This window comes from Lynx canadensis, chromosome A2 (assembly GCF_007474595.2).
Source record: "Lynx canadensis isolate LIC74 chromosome A2, mLynCan4.pri.v2, whole genome shotgun sequence".
NCBI lineage: Eukaryota > Metazoa > Chordata > Mammalia > Carnivora > Felidae > Lynx > Lynx canadensis.
The window spans coordinates 2,123,869-2,149,118 of NC_044304.2; the positions used below are offsets into that span (position 1 = coordinate 2,123,869).

Here is a 25,250-nt window from a genome sequence, read left to right on the forward strand (position 1 = left end):
GGGGCTTGGTACCAGTTGTCCTGACTCGGGATCCTTTTTTTCTTTTTTTTTGTCCTTTTCCCCCAGCAAGGTGGAGGCATAACGGTGGAGGGGTGTGGTGGGTGAGCCGGGTCTCTTCGCATTGCGCGATCAGGCCGGCGATCTTTGTCACGTGTAATAAAGCAATTGGAAATAGCAGAGGGTTCTGTGCGCCCCCCCCCCCCCCGCCCCCGCTCGTCTTGCAGAGGTTTGGAAGGACCCAGCCTTAAGTCCACGTTCACTGAGAATCTCCTCAAAGCCACTGACCGCCCTGTTGGGAGTGGGGGTGGTCGTGGACTGCTTCTTCCTGTCCCCTCATCTCCCGGAGACGGGTCTCCCAGCCATTTGTGCCATCGAGGGGTGGGGTTCTCCGCCCTTCCCAAGATGCCCTATCGCTTTAGATGGGCGCATCTCACCTGGGGGTGAACTTCACCCCCGGGGGGGCACATGGCAAATCTGGACATTTCTGGTCGTTGTGACTGGGGGTAGGGGGCTATGCCTGGCACCAAGGGGGTGTCCCCCCCCACCCCCCACCCCCAGAACACAGTAGTTCACAGCAAAACAGCAATGAGTCTCTGGCAGGCTTGTCCTCCCCCCATGGGGACTCTGACCCCACCTGCTCGCCCTGTCCCCTCCAGCATAGGCACCTCCAATCGTGCCAAGAGGTCTGCTTTCCTTAGAGAATTGTCCTCTCCCCCAAAAAGCACCTCCAAAACTCCACCCGGGGACCCTGCCGTCTCCCTCCAGAAGGGTTCCCAGGGGTGTCTGGGCCTCCCATCCAGCCACCCACTCACCGTCCTCCACAGCAGCCCCTAGGAGCTTCAGGAACACAGACGTGTTATGTCCCCGTCCGCGCTGACCCACATTTCTAGGGGCTCTCTCTGCTTAAGTCTGGGTTGGAGACCTCGCTCCCCCTGTAGCCGAGGAGGAGGAGATTTCCCTCCGTTTCCACCTGGCCAAGCGCCTTACCTCTGAGCCTTCGCACGTGCTGTTCCCTGTGTACCCACAGTCTTGCATGACCCTCCCAGCTGGTGGTTTCTCCTGTTAGCTCCCGGCTTACCATCACCTCCCCTGGGGTTCCGGTGTTTGCTTGGCAGCTTAGGCCAGGCCAGGTGTCATCGTGCACCAGGCTCTCAGGAATTATCGGTGGGTGGGCCTCAAAGGAAAACTGCACCCCAAAGAGCTCTGTTCTCCTCTATACTCCCCACCCTTTGTACACGGGCAGTGTCTTGGGATGATTCCGTCCGAAGGGCTGGCATGAAAGAGATACAGGAAACTTTGGGGCCAGGGCACTGAAAAGCCACATGTGGGACACCACGTGTGGGCGGCTCAGTCGGTTAAGTGTCTGCTCAGGTCACGATCTCGCGGTCCGGGAGTTCGAGCCCCGCGTCGGGCTCTGTGCCGACAGCTCGGAGCCTGGAGCTGCTTCCGAGTCTGTGTGTCCCTCTCTCTCTGCCCCTCCTTCGCTCACGCTCTGTCTCTCAAAAGCGCACATGAAAACAAAAATGCAGAGACATAACTAAATGCAAGCCACGTGCGACTTCCTCTCCCCTGCCACACTGGATCCTGCAGCTACACGTGACGGCAGAAACGGGCCCCGAGTGACTCCCCGCCGTCGAGCCCCGCAAACCACGTGGACACGAGCGGGAGAGAAACGTCCGCCGCGTTCAACCACTGAGGTCTGGCGGCTCCTCGTCACCCGGCACCACGTAAGCCCTGCTGCTCGACAGCACTCCGACTCTCCCGGCCGCCCCTGCAGAATGCAGTCCTCCGGGGTCCGGAGGAGGAAAGGGAGGCGGAGGGACGGGATGCCACTCGCCCTCGGCCGCACAGCCTTCCGCGGTAACAGCGCCCGAGAGAAGCAACAGCCCTGGTTCCCCAGCCCGGGACAGAAAGGTAGTTGCGAGAAGCACATTTATTTCCCCGAAGCCCACCTGCCCGTCCAGCGCCGTGTCCGGCAGGGGAAGACGGCAGGGAGCCAGCCAGAGGGCAGACGAGGCTTGGCGCTCACGGGTATGAGCGGAGACGGGTGCCGGGCTCTCTGTCCTGGATGCCCCTCCCCCAGGAGCCAGGCCAGGGGCGCAGGAAGATGGGGGGGGGGTGCTCAGTAAACCACCTCGTACACCGTGGCCTTCTTGTCCCCCGAGCCCGTCACAATGTACTTGTTATTTCCGGAGATGTCACAGCTCAGCACGGAGGATGACTCCTTGGACTATGGGCAGGGGTGGGGGAGGGAGAGAAGGGGAGGTGAGGTGTGGCCCTGACCGTGCCCCTGACCGCCCTGCACGACGTTCAGAGGGAAGGGGCAGGGCCAGTGGGATTGGGTGGACAGGTGACAGATCCTGGGAAGGGCGGGTCCCCTGTTCTCGGGACACCAAGAGAGCCGCAACTGAAGCCCCGCCCTTTCCTAGGAGGCTCAGAGAGGGTGTGGACCGGGCATGAGGCCACACAGCACAGCAGAGGGCCAGCCGAGGCTTACAGCGCAATGACCCTACACCAGCAAACGTTTCCTGTAAAGGACCCGGCAGTAAGTTTTCAGGCTTTGCCAAAGGTCCAAATGAGTCTCTAGCCAACAAGTCCGGGGGCCAAATAAATCTACGTCACATTATCGTCCTTTCGTTTTACACCCCTTTAACGATGTAAAACTCACTGCACGCCCACTACAATGGCTGTAACAAAAAAAGACACAATAACAAGTTGTTGAGGACGCGGAGAGTTTCGAACCCGCGAACACTGCTGATGGGATGGAAAAGTTGGAGGACAGTCCAGAGGTTAAACAGCTCCCAGCAATCCCACCCCAAGACCTCTCTGCCCAAGAGCAATGAAAACACGTCCACGGCAGCGCGACTCACAGCAGCCAGAACGCGGAAACAAAGCCGGTGTCCGTCAAGTGGTGGATGGATAAGCAAGACGCGATCCATCCAGACTACAGGCTGTGACCCCACCTCAGGAAGGAAGGACAGCCTGCCGCCTGCCACCACGTGGGCGGACCCGGAGGACACTGAGCAGTGACAGAAGCCAGACACAGAAGGACACGTCCTGCGTGACCCCATCACAGGGGGTCCCCAGAGGAGTCCCGGCCAGAGAGACAGAGGGTAGACGGTGGGAGCCAGGGGATGGGGCAGGGGGCGGGGAGTCCGTGCTTCCTGGGGACAGAGCCTCAGTTTGGGGAGATGGAAAGCTCTGGAGACGGATGGCAGGGGTGGTTACGCAACAGTGTGAGTGTGTGTGCGCTCAGAAATGGTCACGATGGCAAGTCTTAATGTATTAAAAGAAGGAAGCACGCACAAAAAGAACCCAGGCTGCACGCGGACGTGGCCCACAAGCTGCAGTTTGCAGACCCTGCTTTAGTAGCCTGCTGGCTGGCGGGGAAGGGGGGGGACCTCGCAGGACCCGGGGGAAGTTCCGCAGCTTAACCACCAGCTCAGCCACCCCGGGGCCCCTGCGTGCAGCACGTCCTGGCCTGCAGAGCGGTGGCTGCACGCGGCTGGGTACCTGGAAAATGCTGGCTCCGTATGGCGTCCTCCAAGCATTCAGTAAGTTGTCTTTCCCGGTGCTCACAAACCAGCGCCCTGGGGGAGGGAGATCAGGGGGTTCCAGCAGGAGAGACCAGAGAGAGCCCCCCCACCCCCCCGCCTCCTCCCGGGCTGTGGGCCGCAGGCAGACAGGGTCCAGCAGGCCTGGTCTCTCCCTTTCTTTCTGGCACCTCCGCTCTCACAAAGGGAACAGTGGGCCCCTCCTTCCCCCCCATTTTCCAGATGGTGAAGTCAAGGCCCCCCGGGGGCGGGGGCCCATCTGGCCTTCAAGAAGGGGGAGCCCCCAGGAGAGCGTGGCCAGATAAAACATAAGATGCCCAGGTACCTTTGAATCTCAGATAAATCACAAACCATTTTAATACAGATGTGCCCCAAGGATTTCATTATTTATTTTCTTTTAATGCATGCGTGTCCCATGCGGTACTCGGGGCACACTTATGCTGAAAATCATTTGGGTGCTTTTTTTTTTTTTTTTTTTTTTTTTTTAGTGTCAGTGTATCTCAGGCGATATTGGGGATATATTTGTATTACCAAATCAGTTGCTTTTAAGCATAAGCATGTCCTGGGTTGCACTTGGGAAAAACTTCCGCTAACCAACGATTCCTTAAGGTTCAAAATTCCACCGAGGGGGTGCTTGGGTGGCTCCAGTCGATTAAGCATCCGACTTGGGCTCAGGTCACAATCTCCAGGCTCGGGGGTTCGAGCCCCGCGGCAGGCTCTGTGCCCACAGCTCGGAGCGTGGAGCCCGCTTCGGGTTCTGTGTCTCCCTCTCTCCCTGCCCCTCCCCTACTTGCGCTCTGTCTCTCTCTCTCTCTCTCTCAAAAATAAACATTAAACAGAAAGATTCCAATTCCGCTGGGCGTCCTGTGTTTTGTTGTGGGGGCTGTCCGGTGGGTGTGGGGTTTCGGTCGCCCCGCCCCGCGCCCTCCAGGCACACACACCGCAGGAGGCGAACTTGAGGGCCAGCACACAGCTCTCGTGAAGGTGCAGCTGGTACTTCTCGGGCTTGCGCACGTGCAGGACCTCCACGTTACTGCTCTCCATGCCCACGGCCAGCCAGTCCTGGTTGGGGCAATGGCCCAGGGAGAAGATCTGGGGGTGCAGAGGAAAGAGGGGACATCGAACCCCCCCTGCAGAGGTTGGAGGAGGCCCAGAGGGGCAGGGGAGGGGCCCACCGCTCTCCCGCGGCAGCCCTGCGTGGAGAGGCAGCTGGCCCAGGGCCTGGAACGCAGCAGGCAACTGCATGTCGGATCATTAATATTAATCAGAATTACACGGAACCCTGGGGCCTCACATCCATTATCTGCTCAGAACGCACAACAGCTCTGGGAGGGAGGGAAGGAGGGACAGGGAGAAGCCGGGCGAGGACAGTCGCCCCCCTTGAGCAGATGGCAGAAGGGAAGCTCGAGGCCAGGGCTCGCTCAAGGTCAGAGATCCGTGAAAGACGAGGCCTTCGGACTCCCAGCTCGGAACTTTTCCCCGCTTGCCAACACCTCTTTTTGCTTGGATGTGAAAGGACTCAGTGGCCTCATCGTTCCGTGCCCCACCCCAAGCGAGGCAGAGAGGGGCTTAACGCCCCGTTCTATCCTAACCCTGTCGAAGTCCTACGGACAGGACGCGTGTGGAAAGAACCACAAATGGACAGCAGAGAGAGGACTGGAAGTTTTCACGTGTGCTCTCCTGCCCGTACAGAGTTCCTGCACAAAGACGGGGGCCCGGTGGGATGAGAGATACTCACCATGGGGTCCCCAGAGAACAACCCATCTAAGTCTCAGGGCCAGGGGATGGACAGCCATATCCACCTGCACCCTTGAGTTCCTTACCAAAGAAACTTTTAAGCTAAAGAGAAGAGAAGGTAGAACAGAAAGAGTTTGGGCGTTAGCTACTATCTCCAGGCTTCAAGGAAGGGGGCAAAAATGGAGATGGGTTTTGAAGGATGAGTAGGAGTTCACCAATTGGAGAAAAGGGAAGGAAAAGCGTGTCAGCTAGAGGGAACAGTAAGTGGAGAGGTCTAGATGCATCTGAGGGCATGGTGTGTGTGAGAGAGACTAGAGCACAGAGGCCTTAAATGTCAGGCCAAGGAGCTCACGTCCTGCCCCCAAGGCAGTGGGAGAGAGGATCTGGGTGACTCTGTTCAGCCGTGAGGAGTCTCCAGATCCTGTCCAGCTCCTTCACTTCATCCTTTAGCCTGGATTCTCACAGAGCCCTCGACGGAGACCTCTCTGCCCGACTCCTATGTCAACCTCTCCCTGCCGACCTAGATCAGTGGCTCCCCAGTGGGTCCTGGGGGGTGGTCAGGAGCTCTCAGTCGGGTCAAGAGATTGAAGGCCGGGAAGAGAATTGGGCTACCGGAGAAGAGGAAGGAATGAACGGGGGCGTGACTTAGCAAAAGCATCTGGGAAAGTGATCTGAGGGTCTTAGTAGACCCACAGCTTACTCTGAATCAGTGCCTTTGTGTTTCCATGGGGTTGGGGGCGGGGTAAGGCCTATGGATTTGTGAGAAGGACAAAAAAGATGGACACGGGTCACAGGTATCTGGTCCCCACTCAGTTTCTGGAAGTGAGTGCCTTGTGGGGAGGGGAGGGGGCTCCGGATTCCTGAAGCTTCTATCGCCCTCCCGGCAGACCCACTGCGGCACCTGAGAGCAGAAATCGTGCTGCTGCAGCTGGCGGCCCTCCCGCAGGTCCCAGCAGCGCACCGTGTTGTCCAGACCCCCCGTCCAGAGCCGAGTGCCGTAGTCGGAGATGTCGATGCAGCTGGCACCATCGGTGTGGCCCTGGAACTGCCTGGAGGGAGAAGGGCCCAGGCGTCAGGCGTCCGTCGTGGGGGCTGGTTCTGCTCCAGCGCCGAAGCGAGGGGCGCGGGGGCCACCCACCTGACCATGGTCTGGTTCTGCAGGTCCCAGACCACGATGTTGCCGTCGCTGCAGCAGGAAAAGCAGACCTTGGCGTCGGGGCTGACGGCCAGGGCGTAGCAGGCCGGGGCCGAGGAGGTCAGCTCGGCCTTGATGCGCGGGGTGGGCGCCGCCAGGTCCCAGATGGACAGGGTGCTGGCCTCCCCTCCCACGATCAGACTGCGGCCGTCGGGCAGCAGCTTGCAGGAACGGATGTAGTTGTCCCGGTTCTGGGACGGGAGAGAGGCGACGGTGTGGGGCTGGCCCTCCCCGACGGGGCCTCCAAACCCCCCCCCCCCGCCCCGGGAGCGCCCCCAAGCGCGCGGCGCCCCCCAACCCGACCCCGCTCTCCCCGAGCCTCGAGCCCCGCCCCCGGCGGCCCGGAAATCCCGCCCCTGCGGACAAGCCCCGCCCCCGCCGGCGGGCCCCGCCCTCACCAGGCAGTCGAGCTGCGCCACCGGCGTCTTGGCGCCCGGCTGCCCCACGTCCCACACTTTGACGCAGCCCTTGCCGCCGGTGTACACGTGCTGCGTGGAGCCGCTGATGGTGACGGCGCAGACCACCTCGCCGTGCGCCAGCGTGTGCAGCTGCCGCGCGTGCCGCGGGATGCCCGCGCCCACCAGCGCGTCCGAGGGGAAGGGCACCGGCTGCATCTGCCCGTCGGCAGACACGTGGAAGGAGTAGGCCCTGCACGGGAGGAGGGCGGTGACGCGCGGGGAGGGGACCGCCCTGGGGGGTAGCGGCCCGGCCTGGTGCCCGCCCCGCTCCGGGGGCTCGGGGGAGTAGGAGGCCGGGGGGGGCGGGGGGGGGTGTGGGGAGCGGGGGGGAACCCTGGATCCCAGGTGACGGACGGGACAGTCAGCGTGGCCTAGCCCGTGGCCCGCAGCCTGGCAAGCAGGCACTTAGTAAATGCGTGTTGAGCAGCGAGGATCCAGGGAGACGCCTTGAGAGCTCCAGAGACTGGGACCCACTGGGAGCCCCCAGCCCCGGGTGGCCAGTTAGACTGAAATCAATTTACAACTTCAGTTTCTCAGTGGCGAAAGCCACAGGTGGCCAATGGCAGCTGTAGGTATAGAACATTCCCATCATGGCCGAGAGTTCCTGGGTACTTGGGGCTGCGGCGCCCTGGGGTTGGGGGGGGGGGGCATTCTGCGCACTGTAGGATGTACAACTGTATCCCAGGCCCCATAGAGGCCGGATGTGGGCCTGACCACCAAAAATGTCAAAGACATGCCGAATGTCTCCGGGGTGGGGGTGGGGAAGGCACGAGTACCCCCCACCCCCGTTTCTGCATTTTTCTTGTTACCTACCTCTCTCTCCAGAGACTTTCTGGAAAGACAGCAGGGAACCCCAGCCCCCACCCCACAATGCAAGCACCCGACAGGAGGCAGGGATCCCTGAGCCAATACTCACGGCTTCCCCCCAGGGATAGTGGGCAGGGAAGAGGAGATAGATGACCCTCGGAGATGTGGATGAGACTCAAATGCCATCTGCCAAAATGCCGAAAAGGAAGGGTCCTAGGGCAGGTGACTCAAACCCACCTCTGCCTTCCCCCATGCTCACCTGCCATATTTCTCTGTTCATCAGAGGATCCCCAGTCTGATCCCCAGTCAGCCCCTCCCTAAGAAGGCAGAGATGCCCTCTCCTCCCGCTGCACTACAGACAGGAGAGCAGAGGCTTGCGCTTGAAGGAACCCCAAAGCCTCTGCCCGGGGAATCCTAGAATCCCAGACTTGGAAGGACCCCGAAGAGTCTGACCGGCTCTAGAGCCAAGAGTTGGCAAACCATGGCCCCCTGTTCGTTTTTGTAAATAAAGTTTTATCGGTACAAAGCCACACCCGTTCATTTCTACGTTGTCTACGGTGGCTCTGAGCTATGAAGGCAGAAGTGAGTAGTTTTGACCCAGACCAACTGGTCAGGCAAGGCCAACACCATTTAATGTCTGGCCTCTTGCAGAAAACACTTGCTGACCCCTTTTGCACAACATCCCTTGGGTCTGGGATGTCCCCCGTGACAGCATTTTCTTCCCTCTGGAGGACCCCTTGTCTACTCCAGGGTGGCTCACTCTGTCAGCCATCTGTCCTTGTGCTGCCCTCTGGGGCCCACCCAGTCCCGGTCTGCTCCCTCCGCCCCAGCTCAGGGTCTCGGGCCCTATTCCTTCAACGCCTTCTCGTGAGACCTCGCTTCCAGTCCTCTCCCCAGGTGAGTCCCTCATCAGGAATCTACCAGAGTCATCGCAGCCCCTTAAAAATCAGGGCCGACAACTGTATGCCCTCTGCCAGGAGGTTGAATGGGCCCCTTGTGCCCCGTGGCTGGGGCTCCCTGCTCCTCATAATGCGGCATAAGCACAGCTGCTCTTCCCAGTTACACGTTACTTGTATTAAGCTTGTGGAGCTCCTGAGACCCTCAGATCATCTCCCCGCATGCACTGGCCAAGCCAGGATTCCCGTCCCTTTCCCTATCCCCTTGTCTCCTCTTGTGTAACTGGTTTCTCCTCCCGGCCCCCAGCCCCTGTGCCCTCCGATACCTCCCGGTGCCCCCACACTGAGGACTCACCATGGGGGACCGTCCATACACCACAGAGCCGCTGACCTGGGGGGACAGGTGGAGGCTAACGTAGGAGCTGGGCACAGAGAGGTCCCCGTTAAGGGCGCTGTGGGAGCTCAGGCTGAAGGACGTGGTGAAGGGACTGGACAGGGTCAGGGGGCTCCTCAGGGCTGAGTGAGAAGAGACAAAGATAGGTCTTCAGCGACCTTGGACCCAGATCTGGCCTTCCACTGCCTCCGGTCCAGCATCCACCACACCCTGTCATATGTCCAGACGTTTGAGAATACCGTTCCCTCTGGCTCATATGCTGTTCCCTTTCCTTCCTCGGTTGCTGAACTCCTACTCACCCTTCGACACCTAGTAGACCCAAAGTCCAGCAACATCTCGGGAACATCACTGAGCCTGCTCGCCCCACCCCTAGCCCGTTCTGGCTAACTGCCTCTATCCCCGCCACGATCACACGGGGCTGGAAGCTTAGGGGTCTGCGTCTCCGTCCCCACTATCTGGGAACTCCTCAAGGGCGCGTTCCAGGGCTGATTTCTTTCTGGGAACCCAGAACCAGCGCGGGGCCTGGCCATATGACAGCAGAGCCCACGTTAACGAGGGGGGACCCGAGGCTCAGAAAGTTTGAGTCGCTTGCCCAAGGTCATGCGGCTGACGAGTAGTATCCAAGGCCGGCCTCAAACCCCAGGCTGTCTGACTCCAAAGCTTGTGTTGTCCGTGCAGAAGGCTAAACCTCTTTGAGTAGATCGCCTCGCCTCTGGGCCTCTGTTTCCCCAGCCGTCCAGCCAAGACAGGAAACCGAGGCCCGGGGTGAGGCGGCACTGGGCTCAGAGTCCTGGAAGGGGTCAAGGCCATCCCAGAGCTGAATCCAACCCCCCAGAAGAGACCTGCTCAGGCCCCAGTGGACACTCACCGACACTGTCCGTGCCAGGCGTTGGCTTTGTAGCAAGCTGGCGGAGGTGACTGGCTGAGCTGGGCCCTGGGGTGGGCGCGTCCTGGGGCGGGGAGGAGTCGCAGGACTTGGGGGCGGGAGTGCTGGCGGGAAGATCATTCTGGGGAGAAAGGTCCGGACTGAACGCCCCACCCCCACCCTGGCACCAGCACCTGGCCCCTTGCTGCCCACGATCTGGTGAGAAATTGGCACGGGAGGGGGGAGCTAGGCGGGGGCTCACAGGAGGTGTCTGCACGCCGAGCACGTGGGGTTCAAGGGCATGGGCCCCACCGCTGATGCCCTGAGCACAGGGACACGCGGGGTCCACAGGCCGGGAGCGCCAGGCGGGCAGCAGAGTGGGAATGGGCACGCACTGCCCGCAGGGCTGCACACGGCGTGGGGAGGGGGACCGGCACCCGCTGCCAGAGCCCAGCGGGCACATGATCAGGTATGAGGAGCGCGGGTGCAGACAGGCCTCAAGCAAGGGCACACGGGGCAGGGAGCGGGCCTTGCGGAGGAAGGCGACAGTCGGAGGACTCAGGAGGGGGGGGAGCACAGGCCTGCACCCAGGCGAGGGACCGGCAGCCAGCACTGGGGTGCCCCTGGCTGCTCTCAGGGGGCGGGGTGCCCCTGCAGCTGTCTCTCCCTGCGGGGACACCTGAGGAGAGGGGGAGGGGATCTCCAAGGAGGAGCACACGCGCTGTCGTCTCTCTGCTGTCACCTCCTTTGCCTTTCAAGAAACTTCACGTCCCCGTCCCGTCTTTCCACTACACAATCACGTGTTTCCTGCCAACCCCACTCCACGAGGGGGAGTGGGTGGGGACACGTGGGACAAGGGAGGCCTTCTGGGGGCTTCTCCCGGAGAGCAGAGCTGCCCCTCCGCCTCTGGCCTCCCGGAGTGGAGGAGGTCACAGGAGATGCAACCGTCAGCCCCAGCCTCGGCGGTTGCCATAGCAACCTGCTGGGAGGGGAGGCCTAGAAACCGACGCACTCTCTGGGTAAGCGCAGGGCAGGGGTCTGGGGAAGATTTGGTGAGGGCAGGGGTGGGACCAAACGGAGCCCGGCTGTGAATGCCTAAGGGGCGTGCTCTGAGGGGTTCCTACACCTGGCACCGGGAAAGTTGTTCCCATAGTAATGCTCTTGCCTTTCTGGAAGGGAGGGGGGGGAAACGGGGGACAACCTCTCAGGTGGGGCTGCTGTATCTCCCGCTTCGCCAAGGCCTTAACACTTGCCAGGCTGGAGTCAGTCCCAGAGCAGCCATTCTGCAGCTGAGTGTGTTTATTTCCAAGGGATTTCCTATTTATTGCAAGCGATGCTTCCCTTTCTCCCTAAGAGGGTGAGTGGTCTTTTGGTATGTATTTAGGTTCAACAGAGCACGTGGACTTGGGGAAAATACCTGGATAAAGTCGAGGCAGATTTTAGGAAGGTGGCAAATAATCACGAAGGAAATGCTGGACAACCCGCTGGAAAGACCCCAGCCGGGCTGGTGTCTCCTTGCTCGACATCTAATCTGGTGGCATCTGTTTCCAGGTCCCCAGGGTGCGGAAAGTGAGTTTCAAGGCCTCCCCTACTCCTTACCAGGACAAGCTCCTTGGCTCTGGGGAGCGGGGAGCCGAGGCTGGAGGCCAAAGAGGCCGGACTGTCCACGAGGTCCCGACGGGCGGGGACGCATATGGGCGCCTTTCCACATGGGGTGATAGCTGGGCTGGGGGGCTCCGAGGGTTGGTCCTGGGTTTGAGGAGGTGACATTGAGTGGAGGTGAACTGGGCAAAGAAGGAGAGCCCCTCTCTATATACCCCTCCCCAACCCCACCCCGCACTCCAGCCTGGGTCCCTCCTACGATCCACCTTGGGAGGATTATGAACCCCCCCCCGCCCCCGTGCCTTACTTTACTCATCTGTAAAATGGGATTGATAGTACCTATTCCATAAACCCACATAGAAACGACTGTGTAAGGGCTTGGCTCTGTTGTCCCCCATTAAACAGATGGGGAAAAGTGAGGCCAGGGACGGGGGCGTACTGTCCCAGTCACACAGTGAGCCAGGGCCGGATGCTACTTCTGCTGCCCCATTGCCAGGGTTCTCTGGGCCTCAGTTTCCCCACCTGTGCTATGGAGAGGGGGTCAGCCTGGGGTGTCCCTCTATCCCCTACTCCCCCTACCCCCACATCACCCTCAACACAGCCATCCACAGAGGGGGCCAGGACCCCCCCTTCCCTCTGGGTCCCCCAACACTCGGGAAAGCCTGCCACCCTCTGGGCCCAGACCCCGACTCACCTCGTCCACCACCAGGTTGTAATCGCTCTTGTCTTCATCACTCTCCTGGGGGGACACGGGGGAAAGAGCTTGCCCTGGCCATGCCGCTACCTCCGTGCCCCCTTACTGATCTCAGGAGACCGCCAGCCGCGGTCGGACCGGGATTCTGGGGCTTCAGAGGCCCATGTGCTTAGTTCAGAGAGAAGGCTGCCATTTGCTCAGGTGCAAGGGGTTGGGGGCGGGTCTCTCATGGAGGAAAATGAGGGGATGGAACTTAGGGCCCAAGACTTGCTGTGGGGCCCCGAGCGCCTCCCGGCCCTCCCTGGGTCCCAGTCTCCTCCTCGGTGACGGGATGGGACGGCCGGGGACCAGGACTCATCCATAAACTCCCAACCGGCTCTCTCTCCCCGGAGCCAGTCAACCTCTCGGAATCGTCTGCCCAGCACCATCCCCATGGCCTAGCACAGACCTCATCCCCTCCTTAGGCTCCTGGCCTTCAGCCTCGCCCCCTCCAGGCAGCCTTCCAAGCTTGCCCCAGAGGACTTTCTTTACACCTGTCCCCACATCTGTACTACGTCCTTCTGTGGCTTCCCACTGCCCTTGGGAGAAACCCTGGCGTGTGGGGCTGCCCTCTGGTCTGGCTGGAAAGCAAGGGAAGACCAAGGCTGCAGCCTGAAGGCCACATCTCCCAGCAGAGGGGGGCTGACTGCCCCCTGCCCCCCACCCCCCGCCCCGTCCCCAGTTTTCCTCTTTAAAATACCCGTTGCTGACGGGTATAGAACAGGCTGCTGTGTTTTTTAAAGATCAAAGGCATCTCTGAGAAACAGCAGGACTGGCCAACACTGGGCCTGCCAGCAGGCAGCTGGGAGGAGAAGGCTGTCCCTGTAGATGGGACAGGTGCTTTCCAGCCAGCCAGTCCCAGCCCCAACTTGCAGCCTGGCCCCGAAACTGCAGGTGCAGCGAGGGGCGGGGGTGGTCCTGACCCAGGAGGAGGGCCGCGGAGAGAGTGTTCTGTGCCTCGTGGAGGGGCAGAGGGAGGGGAATGCCAGAGCGCTGGAGAGCCGGAGCCAAAGCCAGGAGGCGGGCAAACAGATATGTGCCCCAGAGGCCACGGAGACAGAACAACTACAGTTGGGCCTGGCCCCACAGCTCCTCTCGTTGTTCGGTGCTCCGTGCCCAGTGGGGAGCTATGGAAGGCCCCAGAGTGAGAGCGTCACGGCCAGAGCTGGGCTCTGGGAGGCCCTGAGGGGCGGGGCTGGGGGGCCCACCCATCTCCCGCTCGCCCCCCACTTACGTAAGGTCCCGACAGATCCTTGTCCTCAGCTCGCGGCTTCCCACTGCCCCCTGGGCCACCGGGTCGCACCTCTTCCACCACGCTCTCAGGGGGGGAGGGGGACGCGCTCTGCAGAGACACAAGGGCCGGAGAAAGGGTCAGGGCCCTGGGGCCCCAGACTCCGTCCTGGCCCAGCCCAGACCGAGGGTCCCCAAACACAGTTATTAGGATCTGTGCCTCAAGCTTCCCATCTGGGAAATGGGACCTTCCCGAGGGCAGGCTCGATGCTAAGGTCTTGACCCCACAGCAAGTTCTTTGGGGAAGTGACGATTAATCCCACTGCACAGACAGGGCTGCACAGCGAATTAGGGGCCGAGGCAGGATGCCAAGCCAGCCCACCAGGTGTCGACAACCAACCTTCTAAGGTCAAGGGCTGGGTGTGCCAGCACAGAGACACAACATCAACCTGCCTGTGTGCCCTCGGACAGTTTTCTCCTTCCCTGGGACTCAGTCTCTCCAGCTGTACACAGGGGATGCCCCACACAGTGATTTCTCAAGCACTGCAGTTCTGGATGGAACCATTTCTTCAACTGAGATCTTATCTTGAAGCCTGATTTCATGGGCAGATGAGACGTTGGGCCCTGAGAGCTGGGTGGCTCTGTGCAAACCACACACAGGATTCAAAGCCACGTTCAGCAAGATGGGCCACTAGGAAATAAAGCAGGCCACAGATGCAAAAGCGTGCAGCCGCTTAAAAAAGAAAGCAGAGGGGCGCCTGGGTGGCTCAGTCGGTTGAGCCTCCGACTTCGGCTCGGGTCATGATCTCACGGTCCGTGGGTTCGAGCCCCGCGTCGGGCTCTGTGCTGACACCTCGGAGCCTGGAGCCTGCTTCGGATTCTGTGTCTCCCTCTCTCTCTGCCCCTCCCCCACTTGCTTTCTGTCTCTCTCTCAAAAATAAACAAAGATTAAAAAAATTTTAATAAAAAAATAGTAAAATAAAATCTCTTGTTAAAGATAGTATTTTTTTTAATATTTTTTTTTAACGTTTATTTATTTTTGAGACAGAGAGAGACAGAGCATGAACGGGGGAGGGTCAGAGAGAGAGGGAGACACAGAATCTGAAACAGGCTCCAGGCTCTGAGCGGTCAGCACAGAGCCCGACGCGGGGCTCAAACCCACGAACTGTGAGATCGTGACCTGAACTGAAGTCGGACACTTAGCCGACTGAGCCACCCAGGCGCCCCTAAAGACAGCTTTAAAAAGTGGTTTTATTTTTATTTTTTTGAGAGAGACAGTGAGGGGGAGGGGCAGACAGACAGGGAGACGGCGGATCCCAAGCAGGCTCTGCCCCGACAGCAGAGAGCCCAATGTGGGGCTCGAACACGCGAACCGCGAGATCATGACCTGAGCTGAAGCTGGCCGCTTAACCAACTGGGCCACCCAGGCGCCCCAAAAATAACATCTTAAAAAAGAAAAAAACAAGTAGAGACGTCAGAGATGTGACAGCACGGAAAGATGGCCTCAATGTATCACTGAGGCGGAAATCGGCCGGCAGAGAGGCGACTGGCTGGGCGCAAATCCCAGCCCGGCTTCTCATTGGCTCTGAGACCTCGGGCAGGTTACACAGCCTGTCGCACGCTCAACCCGTGTCCCGTGTCCCGCGTGAAACGGGGATCACCGCAACAGTGCCCGCCTCCTAGGGTTGCGGGGAAGATACAGCGAGCTGCGGACGCTTAGCGTGACGCGGGGCCCTGCGCGCGGTGAGCCCACGTTCGTGCAGGGAAATGCAGAAACGCATAGGATGTCCCTGAGTTTCCCCCCACTCGGCACTGTGGGGGCTGAGCAGCGACCCTGGCCCCGCCCACTCGATGCCAGGCGTACCCCTAGTCGTGAGAGCCACAGATGTCCCCAGACACGGGCTGGTGTCCCCTGGGGGCGGGATCTCTTGTGCGACAACGGCCACTTCCTCATACCCCTTCCCTCTCTGGCAATTATGTTCCCACCGCGGAGCCTCTGCTGCCTCGAACTTGTGTCTCTGTGTGTGTGACACGTGTTACACAGGGGAGAAGTCTGGAAGGAGGCGCTGCATGCAAAACGACAGGGGTCGTTCAGGAGACTTGGATGGGAGGGGGCTCGGGGCAAGGGTCAGGGGGTCACGGTCCCTTTACGGGGTTGAACAGGGTCCACCAAAGTCACGTGCCCACCCAGAACCTCACTAGGAGACCTTATCTGAAAGTAGGGTTTTCGCAGAAGTGATTAATTGCGATGAGGGCATAGTGGGTCGGGGTAGGTCCTAATGCAATGGGACTACGGTCCTGTTTTTCAGTTTTTTAAATGTTTGTTTATTTTTGAGAGAGACAGGGGGCAAGCGGGGGAGGGGCAGAGAGAGAGGGAGACACAGAATCCAAAGCAGGCTCCAGGCTCCGAGGTGTCAGCACAGAGCCCGACACGGGGCTCGAACCCACGAACCGTGAGATCGTGACCTGAGCCAAAGTCAGACCCTTAACTGACTGAGCCACCCAGGCGCCCCGGACTGGTGTCCTTAAAGGGAAAGAGACACACAGGGCAGAAGCCACGTTGAGGACAGAAGGAGAGACGGAATGATTCAGCCACAGGCCAAGGAGCCCCAAGCCCAGAGGCCACCAGACGCTAGAAGGGCTCACAGCTCGGTTTCAGATTTGTAGCCTCCAGAACAAGGGAGGGAACAAATCCGTGTTGTTTTAAGCCATGCAGTGTGTGCTAATGTGTTCTAACAACCGTGGCAAACAAGTGCAGCCCCCTTTCCACATGGTCCCCTTCTCTGTAGGAATTGTCTTCGGGGCACCTGGGGGGCTCAGTCGGTTGAGCTTCCGACTCGTGATTTCGGCTCAGGTCATGATCTCACAGTTGATGGGCTCAAGCCCCGCGTCAGGCTCTGCACTGACAGCTCAGACCTGCTTGGGATTCTCTCTCTCTGCCCCTCCCTGGCTTGTGCTCTGTCTGTCTCTCAAAAATAAATTAAGACATTTAAAAAAAAATTTTTAAGCAATTGTCTTATATTTTTAAAATATTTTATATATGATATATATATTTATATAATTATATAATATATTATGTATTTTTATTTTTGAGAGAGAGAGACAGAGTGTGAGCAGGGGAGGGGCAGAGAGAGAGGGAGAGACAGAATCCAAAGCAGGCTCCGGGCTCCGAGCCATCAGCACAGAGCCCGACGCGGGGCTCGAACCCACGGACCACGAGATCGTGACATGAGCTGAAGTCGGACGCTTCACAGACTGAGCCACCCGGGTGCCCACAATTGTCTTAAACAAACGAGGCAAGTTGGCAACTGGCAGCATTTATCGCAAACTTGACCTCCGCCTGGGCAAAGGCATTTATAGCTGAGTATTCTCTGGGCATTCTCTTCTCCGACCCAAAGGTGAGAAAGGGCCACTTGAAGTCGTCTCCAACACACTGTGTTAAACAGACAGGGCCCAGGGCGGGGACGTAAACTGGTACCACTGTCACCTGTACTTAAACATACACGAACATACGTGTCACACATAACAGAGACACGGGGATCGAGATGCCCATCTCTAGGCCCAGCGAAGACTGAGGGTCCCCGCCGCTGTTCTCAAGATCTGTGCCTCAAGCTTCGCATCTGGGAAATGGGACCTTCTAAGGGCAGAAGCCATGTGGTCGTGACAACCACAGATGTCCCCAGACACTGCCCAGTGTCCCCGGCGGCAGGGGGTGGGAGTGGGGGCCTGGTGCAAGCTGAGATGAGCTCTAAGAGCGAAACGCATTTGGATCTTGGATCGTGGAGATTTAGCGCAATAAAAAGGACATAAAACATACCGTTAGTAGTTTTCATGTCGATTCTACGTTGAAATATTCTGGATACATGACGTTAAGTAAAATATACTATCGGAATTCATCTCATCTGTTTAACTTTTTAAACGTGGCTACGAGAGGGGCGCCTGGGTGGCTTAGTCGGTTAAGCATGCGACTTCGGCTCAGGTCATGATCCCGAGGCTCGTGGGTTCGAGCGCCGCGTGGGGCTCTGTGCTGACAGCTCGGAGCCCGGAGCCTGCCTCGGATTCTGCGTCTCCCTCTCTCTCTGCCCCTCCCCTGCTGACGTGCGCGTGTGCTCTCTCTCTCAAAAATACATGCTAAAAATTTTTTTTAATTTAAAAATATAAATAAAATAAACGTGGCTACTAGAAAATGTGCAATCACATAGCAGATTGTGATGCTGCGAACAAAGGCAAAAAAACCACACGGAACCCGCCCCCCCCCCAACACACACACACCAAGCTCACAGCACAATGACAGATGCTGAGGAGACTGTGGGCTGCACCTGTGTGCGGTTTCCTGCATCCTGTACTGTGTTTTATCCGACACATTACGGTTGGGGGAGGCTGGGTAAAGGGTACACGGGGCTTCCCTGCACTTTTCTTTGCAATGCCCTATGCACTGGTAACTGTTTCCAAATTAAGCAGTTTGTTAAAAAAATTACACACAGGGCTCACCTCTATTTCCATTGGGCACCGCTCTGATAGATGGTGATATCGAGTGGATGATGGATAAGTTCATGAGCGGAAGGTGCCACCGTGCATGCATGTATTCAATTGCAAAAAACCAAACAAAACCCCCAAAAGCCAGCTCGCCATTGAAAACCTTCCGTAAAGAAAACTCTAGGGGTAGGGGCATCCCCTATACCAAAACGCTCCAGACGACCCAGCTGCAACACTGGGCGGGCGTCCTGCCGGGAGGACCTTAGCAGCTCAGAGCCACTGGCTTCAGCCGCATTCGAATGCAAGGCCAATATCGCACAAGTTCCCGGATGCCTTTCGACTTACCCTGCTCCGAGCTCTCTCCGCTGGCCGGTTGGAGGTGAGGCAGAGAGAGAGAGAAGGAGAAGAGGTGAGGGTTTCACAGCCCATGGTGCCAGAGGGCACACCCCTCCAGCTTTGATAGAGCCCTCTTCCAGGCTCAGGATCTCCCTTCTCCAGCACCCTTGCAAAGGGGTGGATCGTTCCTTTCCTGAACCATTCAGGTAGATGCCCAGAGAGGGGCAGTAACTCGCCCCAGGACACACAGCCAGCGGGGAGTGAAGTTGACCCCGACGGCCCTGCAGGCCCTCTCCTTCACTCCCTCACCCTTAAGTCCCCGTGCCACCCTCACCCCTCCCCCACCCCCTTCCCCGGCCAGGGCCACCTCGTGCTGCCCCGCTCACCTCTGGGTCCCTCGGCCTCCACGCCTGCCCGGTCTTCCTTGGCAACGGCGGCCAGCTGAGCCTGGGCGGCCAGGGCTCCGGACAGCGCCAGCAGCCCTGTGGCACTGCCACCCACCAGGCCAGTGGGGCGAGGGGTGAGGGGCACGGGGGGAGCATGGTGCGACAGTGGCTGGAGCTGCTGCTGCTGGAGAGAGGAGAGGTGGGCCGGGGCCGGGCCACACGGGCGCCCAGCAGGGCCCCTGGGCCGGGGGGGAGGTTGGGGGGGGGTCCCCCAGAGTCTCCAGGGAGGCCGGAGCCCAGGCCAGCTGCCCGCCCGGCACCCTCCAGCTTTAGCACCTACTGGGTGCCGGGGACCCAGGGGTGGGGTCTCCCCAGGGCAGGGCAGGGGCTGGGCGGACTCACCCCGATGAGGCTGTTCAGCTCCCCCACGGTCACCTGCTTGGCCCGCTCCACGGCCTGGAGCACCTGTTGTTGATGCTGGGAGGTGGGGGGCCGGGAAGGGGGTGCTCAGGCTCCCCGTCTGCTGGGAGCCCCCACCCAGCCAGGCAGTGCCCTCTGAGGCCCCCCGCCTCCCTCCACCCCATCCTTGTTCCCAGAGCTTTGTTATTTCTCTTCTGTCTCTCTCCCTTTCCATTTTATTTTCTTTTAATTTTTTTAATGTTTATGTTTATTTTTGAGAGAGAGAGAGAGAGAGAGAGAATGAGCGGGGGAGAGGCAGAGAGAGAGGGAGACACAGAATATTTGAAAAAGACACACACACACACACGCACGCACACACACACGGTGCGCGATCAGGGGAGGGGTAGAGAGAGAGGGAGACACAGAATCCAAAGCAGACTCCAGGCTCCGAGCTGTCAGCATAGAGCCTGACGGGGGGCTCGAACCCACCAACCCTGAGATCATGACCTGAGCCAAAGTTGAACTCTTAACTGACTGAGCCACCCAGGCGCCCCTAAAACTTTTTTTAAGATTTATTTTTGAGAGAGAGAGAGAGAAACAGAGTGAGAGTGGAGGAGGTGGAGAGAGAGAGGGAGACAGAAACTGAAGCAGACTCCAGGCTCTGAGCGTCAGCACAGAGCCCGACGCGGGGCTCGAACTCACCAACCGTGAGATCATGGCCTGAGCTGAAGCCGGACGCTTAACTGAGCCACCCAGGCGCCCCTCTCCCTTTCCATTTTAAACCGTGAAACAAACACAAAGCCAAAGAAACAGGCACACAAGCGCAGCGAACACCAGTAATTATAAATCGGGCTTTCCTGGGGCACCTGGGTAGCTCAGTGGGTTGCGTCCGACTGCAGCTCGGGTCACGATCTCACGGTTTGTAGGTTCGAGCCCCGCGTCGGGCTCTGTGCTGACAGCTCGGAGCCTGGAGCCTGCTTCGGATTCTGTCTCCCTCTCTCTCTGCCCCTCCCCTGCTCATCCTCTCTCTCTCAGAAACAAATGGATTTAGAAAAAAAAAAAAGAAATACAATTTAATGTGTATTTAAATGGCCACATGTGGCTGGTGGCTCCTGTATGAGTATAAGGCTGTTTATCCACACTCCTGACGTCGGGGGTTTGAGCTGCTCCCCCTGAGGACGTGTGAGACACAGGAAGCTCCCGTGTGTGGCACACCTGTGTGTCAGCGTGTCTAAGCCAAGGGTTGGTAAACTTTTTCGGCAAAGGGTCACAGAGAATATTTTCCGCTTTGCAGGTCAGAAGGTTCTTGTCTTAACTTCTCTGCCATTTTATCAGGAAAGATGTCACAGAGATCATGCACGTGAGTGGGCATGACCCTGTGCCAATAAAACTTTATTATAAACGAAACAGGCAGAGGGCGCGCCTGGGTTGAGCATAGGACTTGGGCTCAGGTCAGGATATCGTGGTTCGTGGGTTCGAGCCCCGCATCAGTCCCTGTGCTGACAACTCAGAGCCTGGAACCTGCTTGGGATTCTGTGTCTCCCTCTCTCTCCGCCCCTCCCCTGCTCACGGTCTTGTCTCTCTCTCTCAAAAATAAACATTAAAAACATTTTTTAAAAAAACAAAACAGGCAGAGGGGGGGATTTGGCCCTTGGACTGCAGTTTGCTGAGTCTCGATCTAGAAGAAGGGAGTCGCTGTGGCACATATGTGTGTCTTTATTCACTTCTTGGTTTTTTTTTATCTTCATTTCTGCCGTTTTCTCCCTACGCACTAAGCCACCTTGTCCCCACCCCCGGCTTCAGACACCATGTCTACAATCTCAGCCCAGCCAGGATATCCCTCCATCCCAAGCTTCCAGAAAATCTCAGATTCAGTGGAGTCCAAAATTTTTGTTCCCCATCACAGTGAGGCTGCCCTACTCATCCACCCCACAGTGGAACCTGCCCTCATGTCTCTTGCGGACGGAATGCTCCGGATGGAAGCAGGGGCAGCTGATGCAAAGGTCCTGAGGCTGGCACGCACTCAGCGCATTCTTAGAAGGGCTGATTTTTTTTTTTTTTTTTTAAGTTTCAGGGAGCTGTTCACACTGCTTATCATTTCACCGGCCCTGATTCCAGCTTTTTAAAATTATTATTGTGGTTACAAACACATAAGCATTATCCTCTCAACCATTTCTAAGTGCACAGCTCGGCAGCAGCAAGCACATCCACGTTGTTGTGCAACCATCCGTCTCCAGAACTTTCCATCTCCCCAAACGGAGACTCTGTCCCCATGAAACACTGGTTCCCCGCCCCCTGCCCCACCCCTGGCTCCCACCATCTACTCTCTGTCTCTGTGGACAGGACGGGACTCCTCTAGGGACCTCCTGTGAGTGGGACTGGACGGCATTTGTCCTTCGGTGACCGGCTTATTTCACTGGACATACGTAAGGGCTAACTTTTATCGGGTGCTTCCTTAGCACCCAGTATCACCCTTGCACAGATCAGCTTGTCTGATCACCACCACGACACAGACAAGGCAAGCCGCCAAGGGCACAAGGCCAGGATTCGGACCCAGGCAGCCTGGTTGCACCCGCTCGTCACCGTCAGCGATCACCTCCCTCCGTCCCCGAAGCCCCTGCCCCAGCCCCGTACCCTCCAGGCCACCCGGCAGAACCAGTGCCTGTGGCACCGGCATCGGCATCGAGCCAGCCCCCAGCCCCCCCATCTTCCAGCTCCCCTCCGTCCCAGCAGCCCACTCACCTCCTGGGTCAGGAAGGGGATAATCTGAGCACAGATACCACTGAGGCGCTTCACAATCTCGGCCTGGCGGGAAACAATGAGGAGGAAGCTTGGAGGGGGCGCGGGCTGTCACCAGCAGGTGCAAACGGAGGCACTGAAGCCAGAGTGGCACACAGGCTCGGGGGCAGACGGAGGGGCTGCTGAGGAAGCGATCTGCTAAGCTGATGCCCAGGGCGGCCTTGAGCCGGAAGGCAAGGACAGATACACCAGCCGCGAGACGCCATCGACAGACTCCCAGGAAGCAGCCACGCAGACGCCCAACTCAGATGGGGTACTTAGAAGCCGTGGGGTCATCATGAACAAAGGAGTGGCCCTCACCGGCCCGCGTCTCTGGGTCTGGGTCGCGTCTGCAAGCTGAGGCCACTGCCAGGCAGAGACCCCCATGCACCACACTCAGCAGGAGGGCTTTGTAGTGTTGGGATAAAAAACCTGTTTACTCTGCTTTGTCCCCAGTTCCTGGCACAGAGGCTCTAAAACTCTTGGAATTTCTCAGTGACGGGTAACGGCAAGGGGGGGGAGGCATTTTTCTGTCCTCAACAAGCCCCTTTCGATCACACCTGAGTTTACTAGAGGGATGAAGCTTGAGCTAATCACCGATGGCCAGTGATTTAATCAGTGAGGCCTGTCCAGTGAAAGAAACCTCCACAAATGTCTGTAACTGGGTTGGTGGAGAGCTTTGGGGGGGTGACCGCATGGAGGTTCTGGGAGTGTGGTGCGCCCCCGCCCCCTCTGCACCTCTCTTGCCCCTGGCTGTGCCCGAGTTAGATCCTACATAACAAACGGGTGATCCAGGAAAGTGAACCGCTTTCCCGAGTTCCGTGGAAATTATTGAACCCGAGAAGGGGATTATGGGAACCCTTGACGTGTATATATAGCCGGTTGGTCAGGAGTTTGGGCCAGAGACCCAGACTTTTTGATCGGCATGTCCGATGGAGGCAGTCCGGTGGGGCTGGGCCCTGAACTTGGTGGTGGTGGGGGGAGGGGGTCCGCACTAACTCCAGGCAGAGAGTGTCAGAACTGAGCCAGATCGCAGGACATCTGCTGGTGCCAGGGTGCGAACTGGTTGGGGTGCAGAAAACCCCCATATTTGGTGTCAAAGTATAGGGGGTGCAGTAGAGGGAAATCCAGGGAGTGGAGTAGAGACAGTCTGGTCTTACTTGCAGGTTTCATCGGGGGCAGGGCCTGGGCCAGGGGTGCCCCACGGGGGCTGAGCACAGCGAGGGCTGTGTGGGTGGGGACGGGGGGCCGCTAGGACACATCCAGGTGTGTGCCCCGCCAGTCCATGCTTTGCTTCTGCCTGGGTTAGAGGGGTGCTGGGTGCTGGGTCTGGGCAGAGTTTGAATTCCCAGCAGGAGGACAGAGACTGGATCCTAGCACATGCCCCTCACCCTGCAAGAGAGTCTATTTCACGCACCCAAGGGACCACACCATGCTCCGGGCGGACGAGCCCCCTCCGGCGCGCACCAGATCCCCAGATCCCGTAGAGCCCGCACATCCCAGAACAGCACACCAGGGCAGGCACCCCCAGGCCACCCCACCCTCTCAGCCCACCCCCCTCCTCTTCCCACCCAGTAGGCTCCGCCCACTGCCCTGATAGTCGCAGGGACCAAATCTAAGATTCCATCAACCTCAGAATCTTTCAGGGCCCCTCTTATCTATCAGAGAGCCTTGAGTTCAGCCTCAGGTTGGAGGGGTCAATCTTGAACAACTGGAGTCAATTTCGGAACCTTTTGGTCTAACTGAGAACCTTGAATCAGACTTAGAAGCTTAGGAGAGTCTCAGAACATCGCGGTCAACCTCAGAACCAACAGAAGCTTGAGGTCCATCGCAGACCGTCAGGTTCCACCTCCAAACATCAGACCCCGTGGGCTGAATGGGACCTCCTCCAAGACCGTGTGGCCGGCCCCCACCCTGGGACAGATGTCTCCCCTACCTCCTCCCTGACCTGGCTGCCAGCCTCTGCCACCTGGCCCCTGCCCTCCCTGCCCACTTCTTGCCTCTGCTGAACCGTATCTCTAGAAGTTCAGAAGTGCTTTCCTTTCCTTCGTGAGGCTGAAATCGGGTAAGACCCCTGTTCCCTGGGTCTGCTTTGCCCCAGACTGCCAGATCGCTGGGTCTCTCCTCAAGCTCCAGACCCTCACCCTTCCCACTGAGCACCCCCCTCCCCGACCCCCCACCACAGTTACCTGCTTATGCATTTCAATGTTGAGCCCGTAGGACATCTCATAGTACTACAAAGGAGAAACTCAATTGGGATGTATGCTGGGCCAGTGGGTGCCCAGCCCTGCTCGGGGTGATGCTGGGTTTTCCAAGGGCTCCCAGGCTGGGGGATCACAGCAGGGAGCAGAGCCTCCCAGCCTCCTGGGAGCCCAGAGGGCAAGACCAGAGGAAGAAGCAGGGAGGGGGGGGGCAGGTAGGAAGTGCCCAGAGACCCTGGCCCCTCAGAGATGTCAGTGGGGAGAGGGGACATCCTTGTCCCATTGTTTGTAAGAGTTGGGGGGCTCCCAACTTACAGACAGGGAAAATGAGGCCCAGAGTGGCAGGGTGAGTGGGGATTGACACCCCAGGCGCTTTTACTCACAGGGAGCCCTCCCGCTGCCCCATCCTGGCACGAAAACCCCCTCACCATGACATAATGTCGTTGCATTTCCGTCTTTTCACTGGCCAGCTTCTCACATTCCAGCTTGAGGCTGGAAAGGAGACGGGGCATGGGGGTCCTGCTCCGCCCCGCCTCTACCCCCACCCCGCCCCCACCCCGCGAAAGACCCAGGGACACCCCATCTGGGCCAGTTTCCAAAGCGATGGGTTTGGCTCTTGGCCCCCTCCCCACTTCCTCGTTATCGGCCCACCTCCAGGTCCCGGTCCCTTCCCGCCCCTTCTCAGGCTCCAAGTGTCCCAGCACTGACGGTCCCCAGCCACCTCGGCTGCGCTTCCCCCTGGAAGCCCTCCCTCGCCCCTGGGGGACGGGGGTCTCCCTCGGCCCCGCACCCTGGAGGCCCCGCCCCCGCCTGGCTGCGCACCTCACGCCCCCCCCCCGGGCCCCCCAGCGGCCCGGCCGCTCTCCCCGGGGGCGCCCAGGTGGGCTCCCAGGTGGGCTCCCGCGTGAGCTCCAGGTCCCCCGGGGCGGGGCGCCCCCGCCCCCCCTCACCTGTGGTACTGAGCCTGAAGGAACTGGAATTCCTCTTTGATGCGGTCGCAGATCTCCAAGATCGAGAACTTGAAGGGCTGGCCGGACTGAAGCGGGGTCTGGGGGGGACGGCGGCGTCTGAGCTCCCGGACGCCCGCGCCCCCCACCCCGCGCAGCCCGGGCCCCCACTCACCGGGTGCCTTCCCTGGGGGTACATCCTGCCGGTCCGGAAGCCCCCCACCCACGCCGCCGCCGGAGCCCGGCGATCCGGGGG

General features: G+C 59.1%; 1 protein-coding gene across 2 annotated transcripts; it reads right to left on the reverse strand.

Annotated features, from left to right (window-relative positions):
* Window positions 1–1,923: 1,923 nt before the first annotated feature.
* TLE2 (TLE family member 2, transcriptional corepressor) lies at window positions 1,924–25,250 on the reverse strand. Of its 2 annotated transcripts, none has more exons than XM_030298233.1 (20): window positions 25,170–25,250; window positions 24,998–25,095; window positions 24,476–24,539; window positions 24,036–24,080; window positions 21,811–21,873; window positions 19,072–19,146; window positions 18,670–18,850; window positions 18,293–18,312; window positions 13,476–13,583; window positions 12,203–12,247; window positions 11,506–11,655; window positions 9,910–10,048; window positions 9,003–9,163; window positions 7,861–7,937; window positions 6,885–7,134; window positions 6,430–6,677; window positions 6,193–6,340; window positions 4,496–4,646; window positions 3,514–3,590; window positions 1,924–2,230 (listed from the first exon to the last, which is right to left on the reverse strand). In XM_030298233.1, the coding sequence occupies exons 1-20, from the start codon at window positions 25,191–25,193 to the stop codon at window positions 2,123–2,125; spliced, it is 2,232 nt and encodes a 743-aa protein (XP_030154093.1). In that variant the 5' UTR covers window positions 25,194–25,250; the 3' UTR covers window positions 1,924–2,122. The 2 variants fall into 2 exon arrangements, with proteins under 2 accessions (XP_030154093.1, XP_030154083.1); XM_030298223.1 differs by having other exon boundaries at window positions 18,670–18,853.

Coding starts and splice junctions, on each gene's coding strand:
- TLE2 (XM_030298223.1), bottom strand. CDS start 25,193: ATGTACCCCCAGGGAAGGCACCCG. Junction 24,540..24,997: donor CTTCAGGCTCAGTACCACAG/GTGAGGGGGGGC, acceptor TCTCCTTTCCAG/CCTCAAGCTGGAATGTGAGA. Junction 24,081..24,475: donor TGCAACGACATTATGTCATG/GTGAGGGGGTTT, acceptor TCTCCTTTGTAG/TACTATGAGATGTCCTACGG.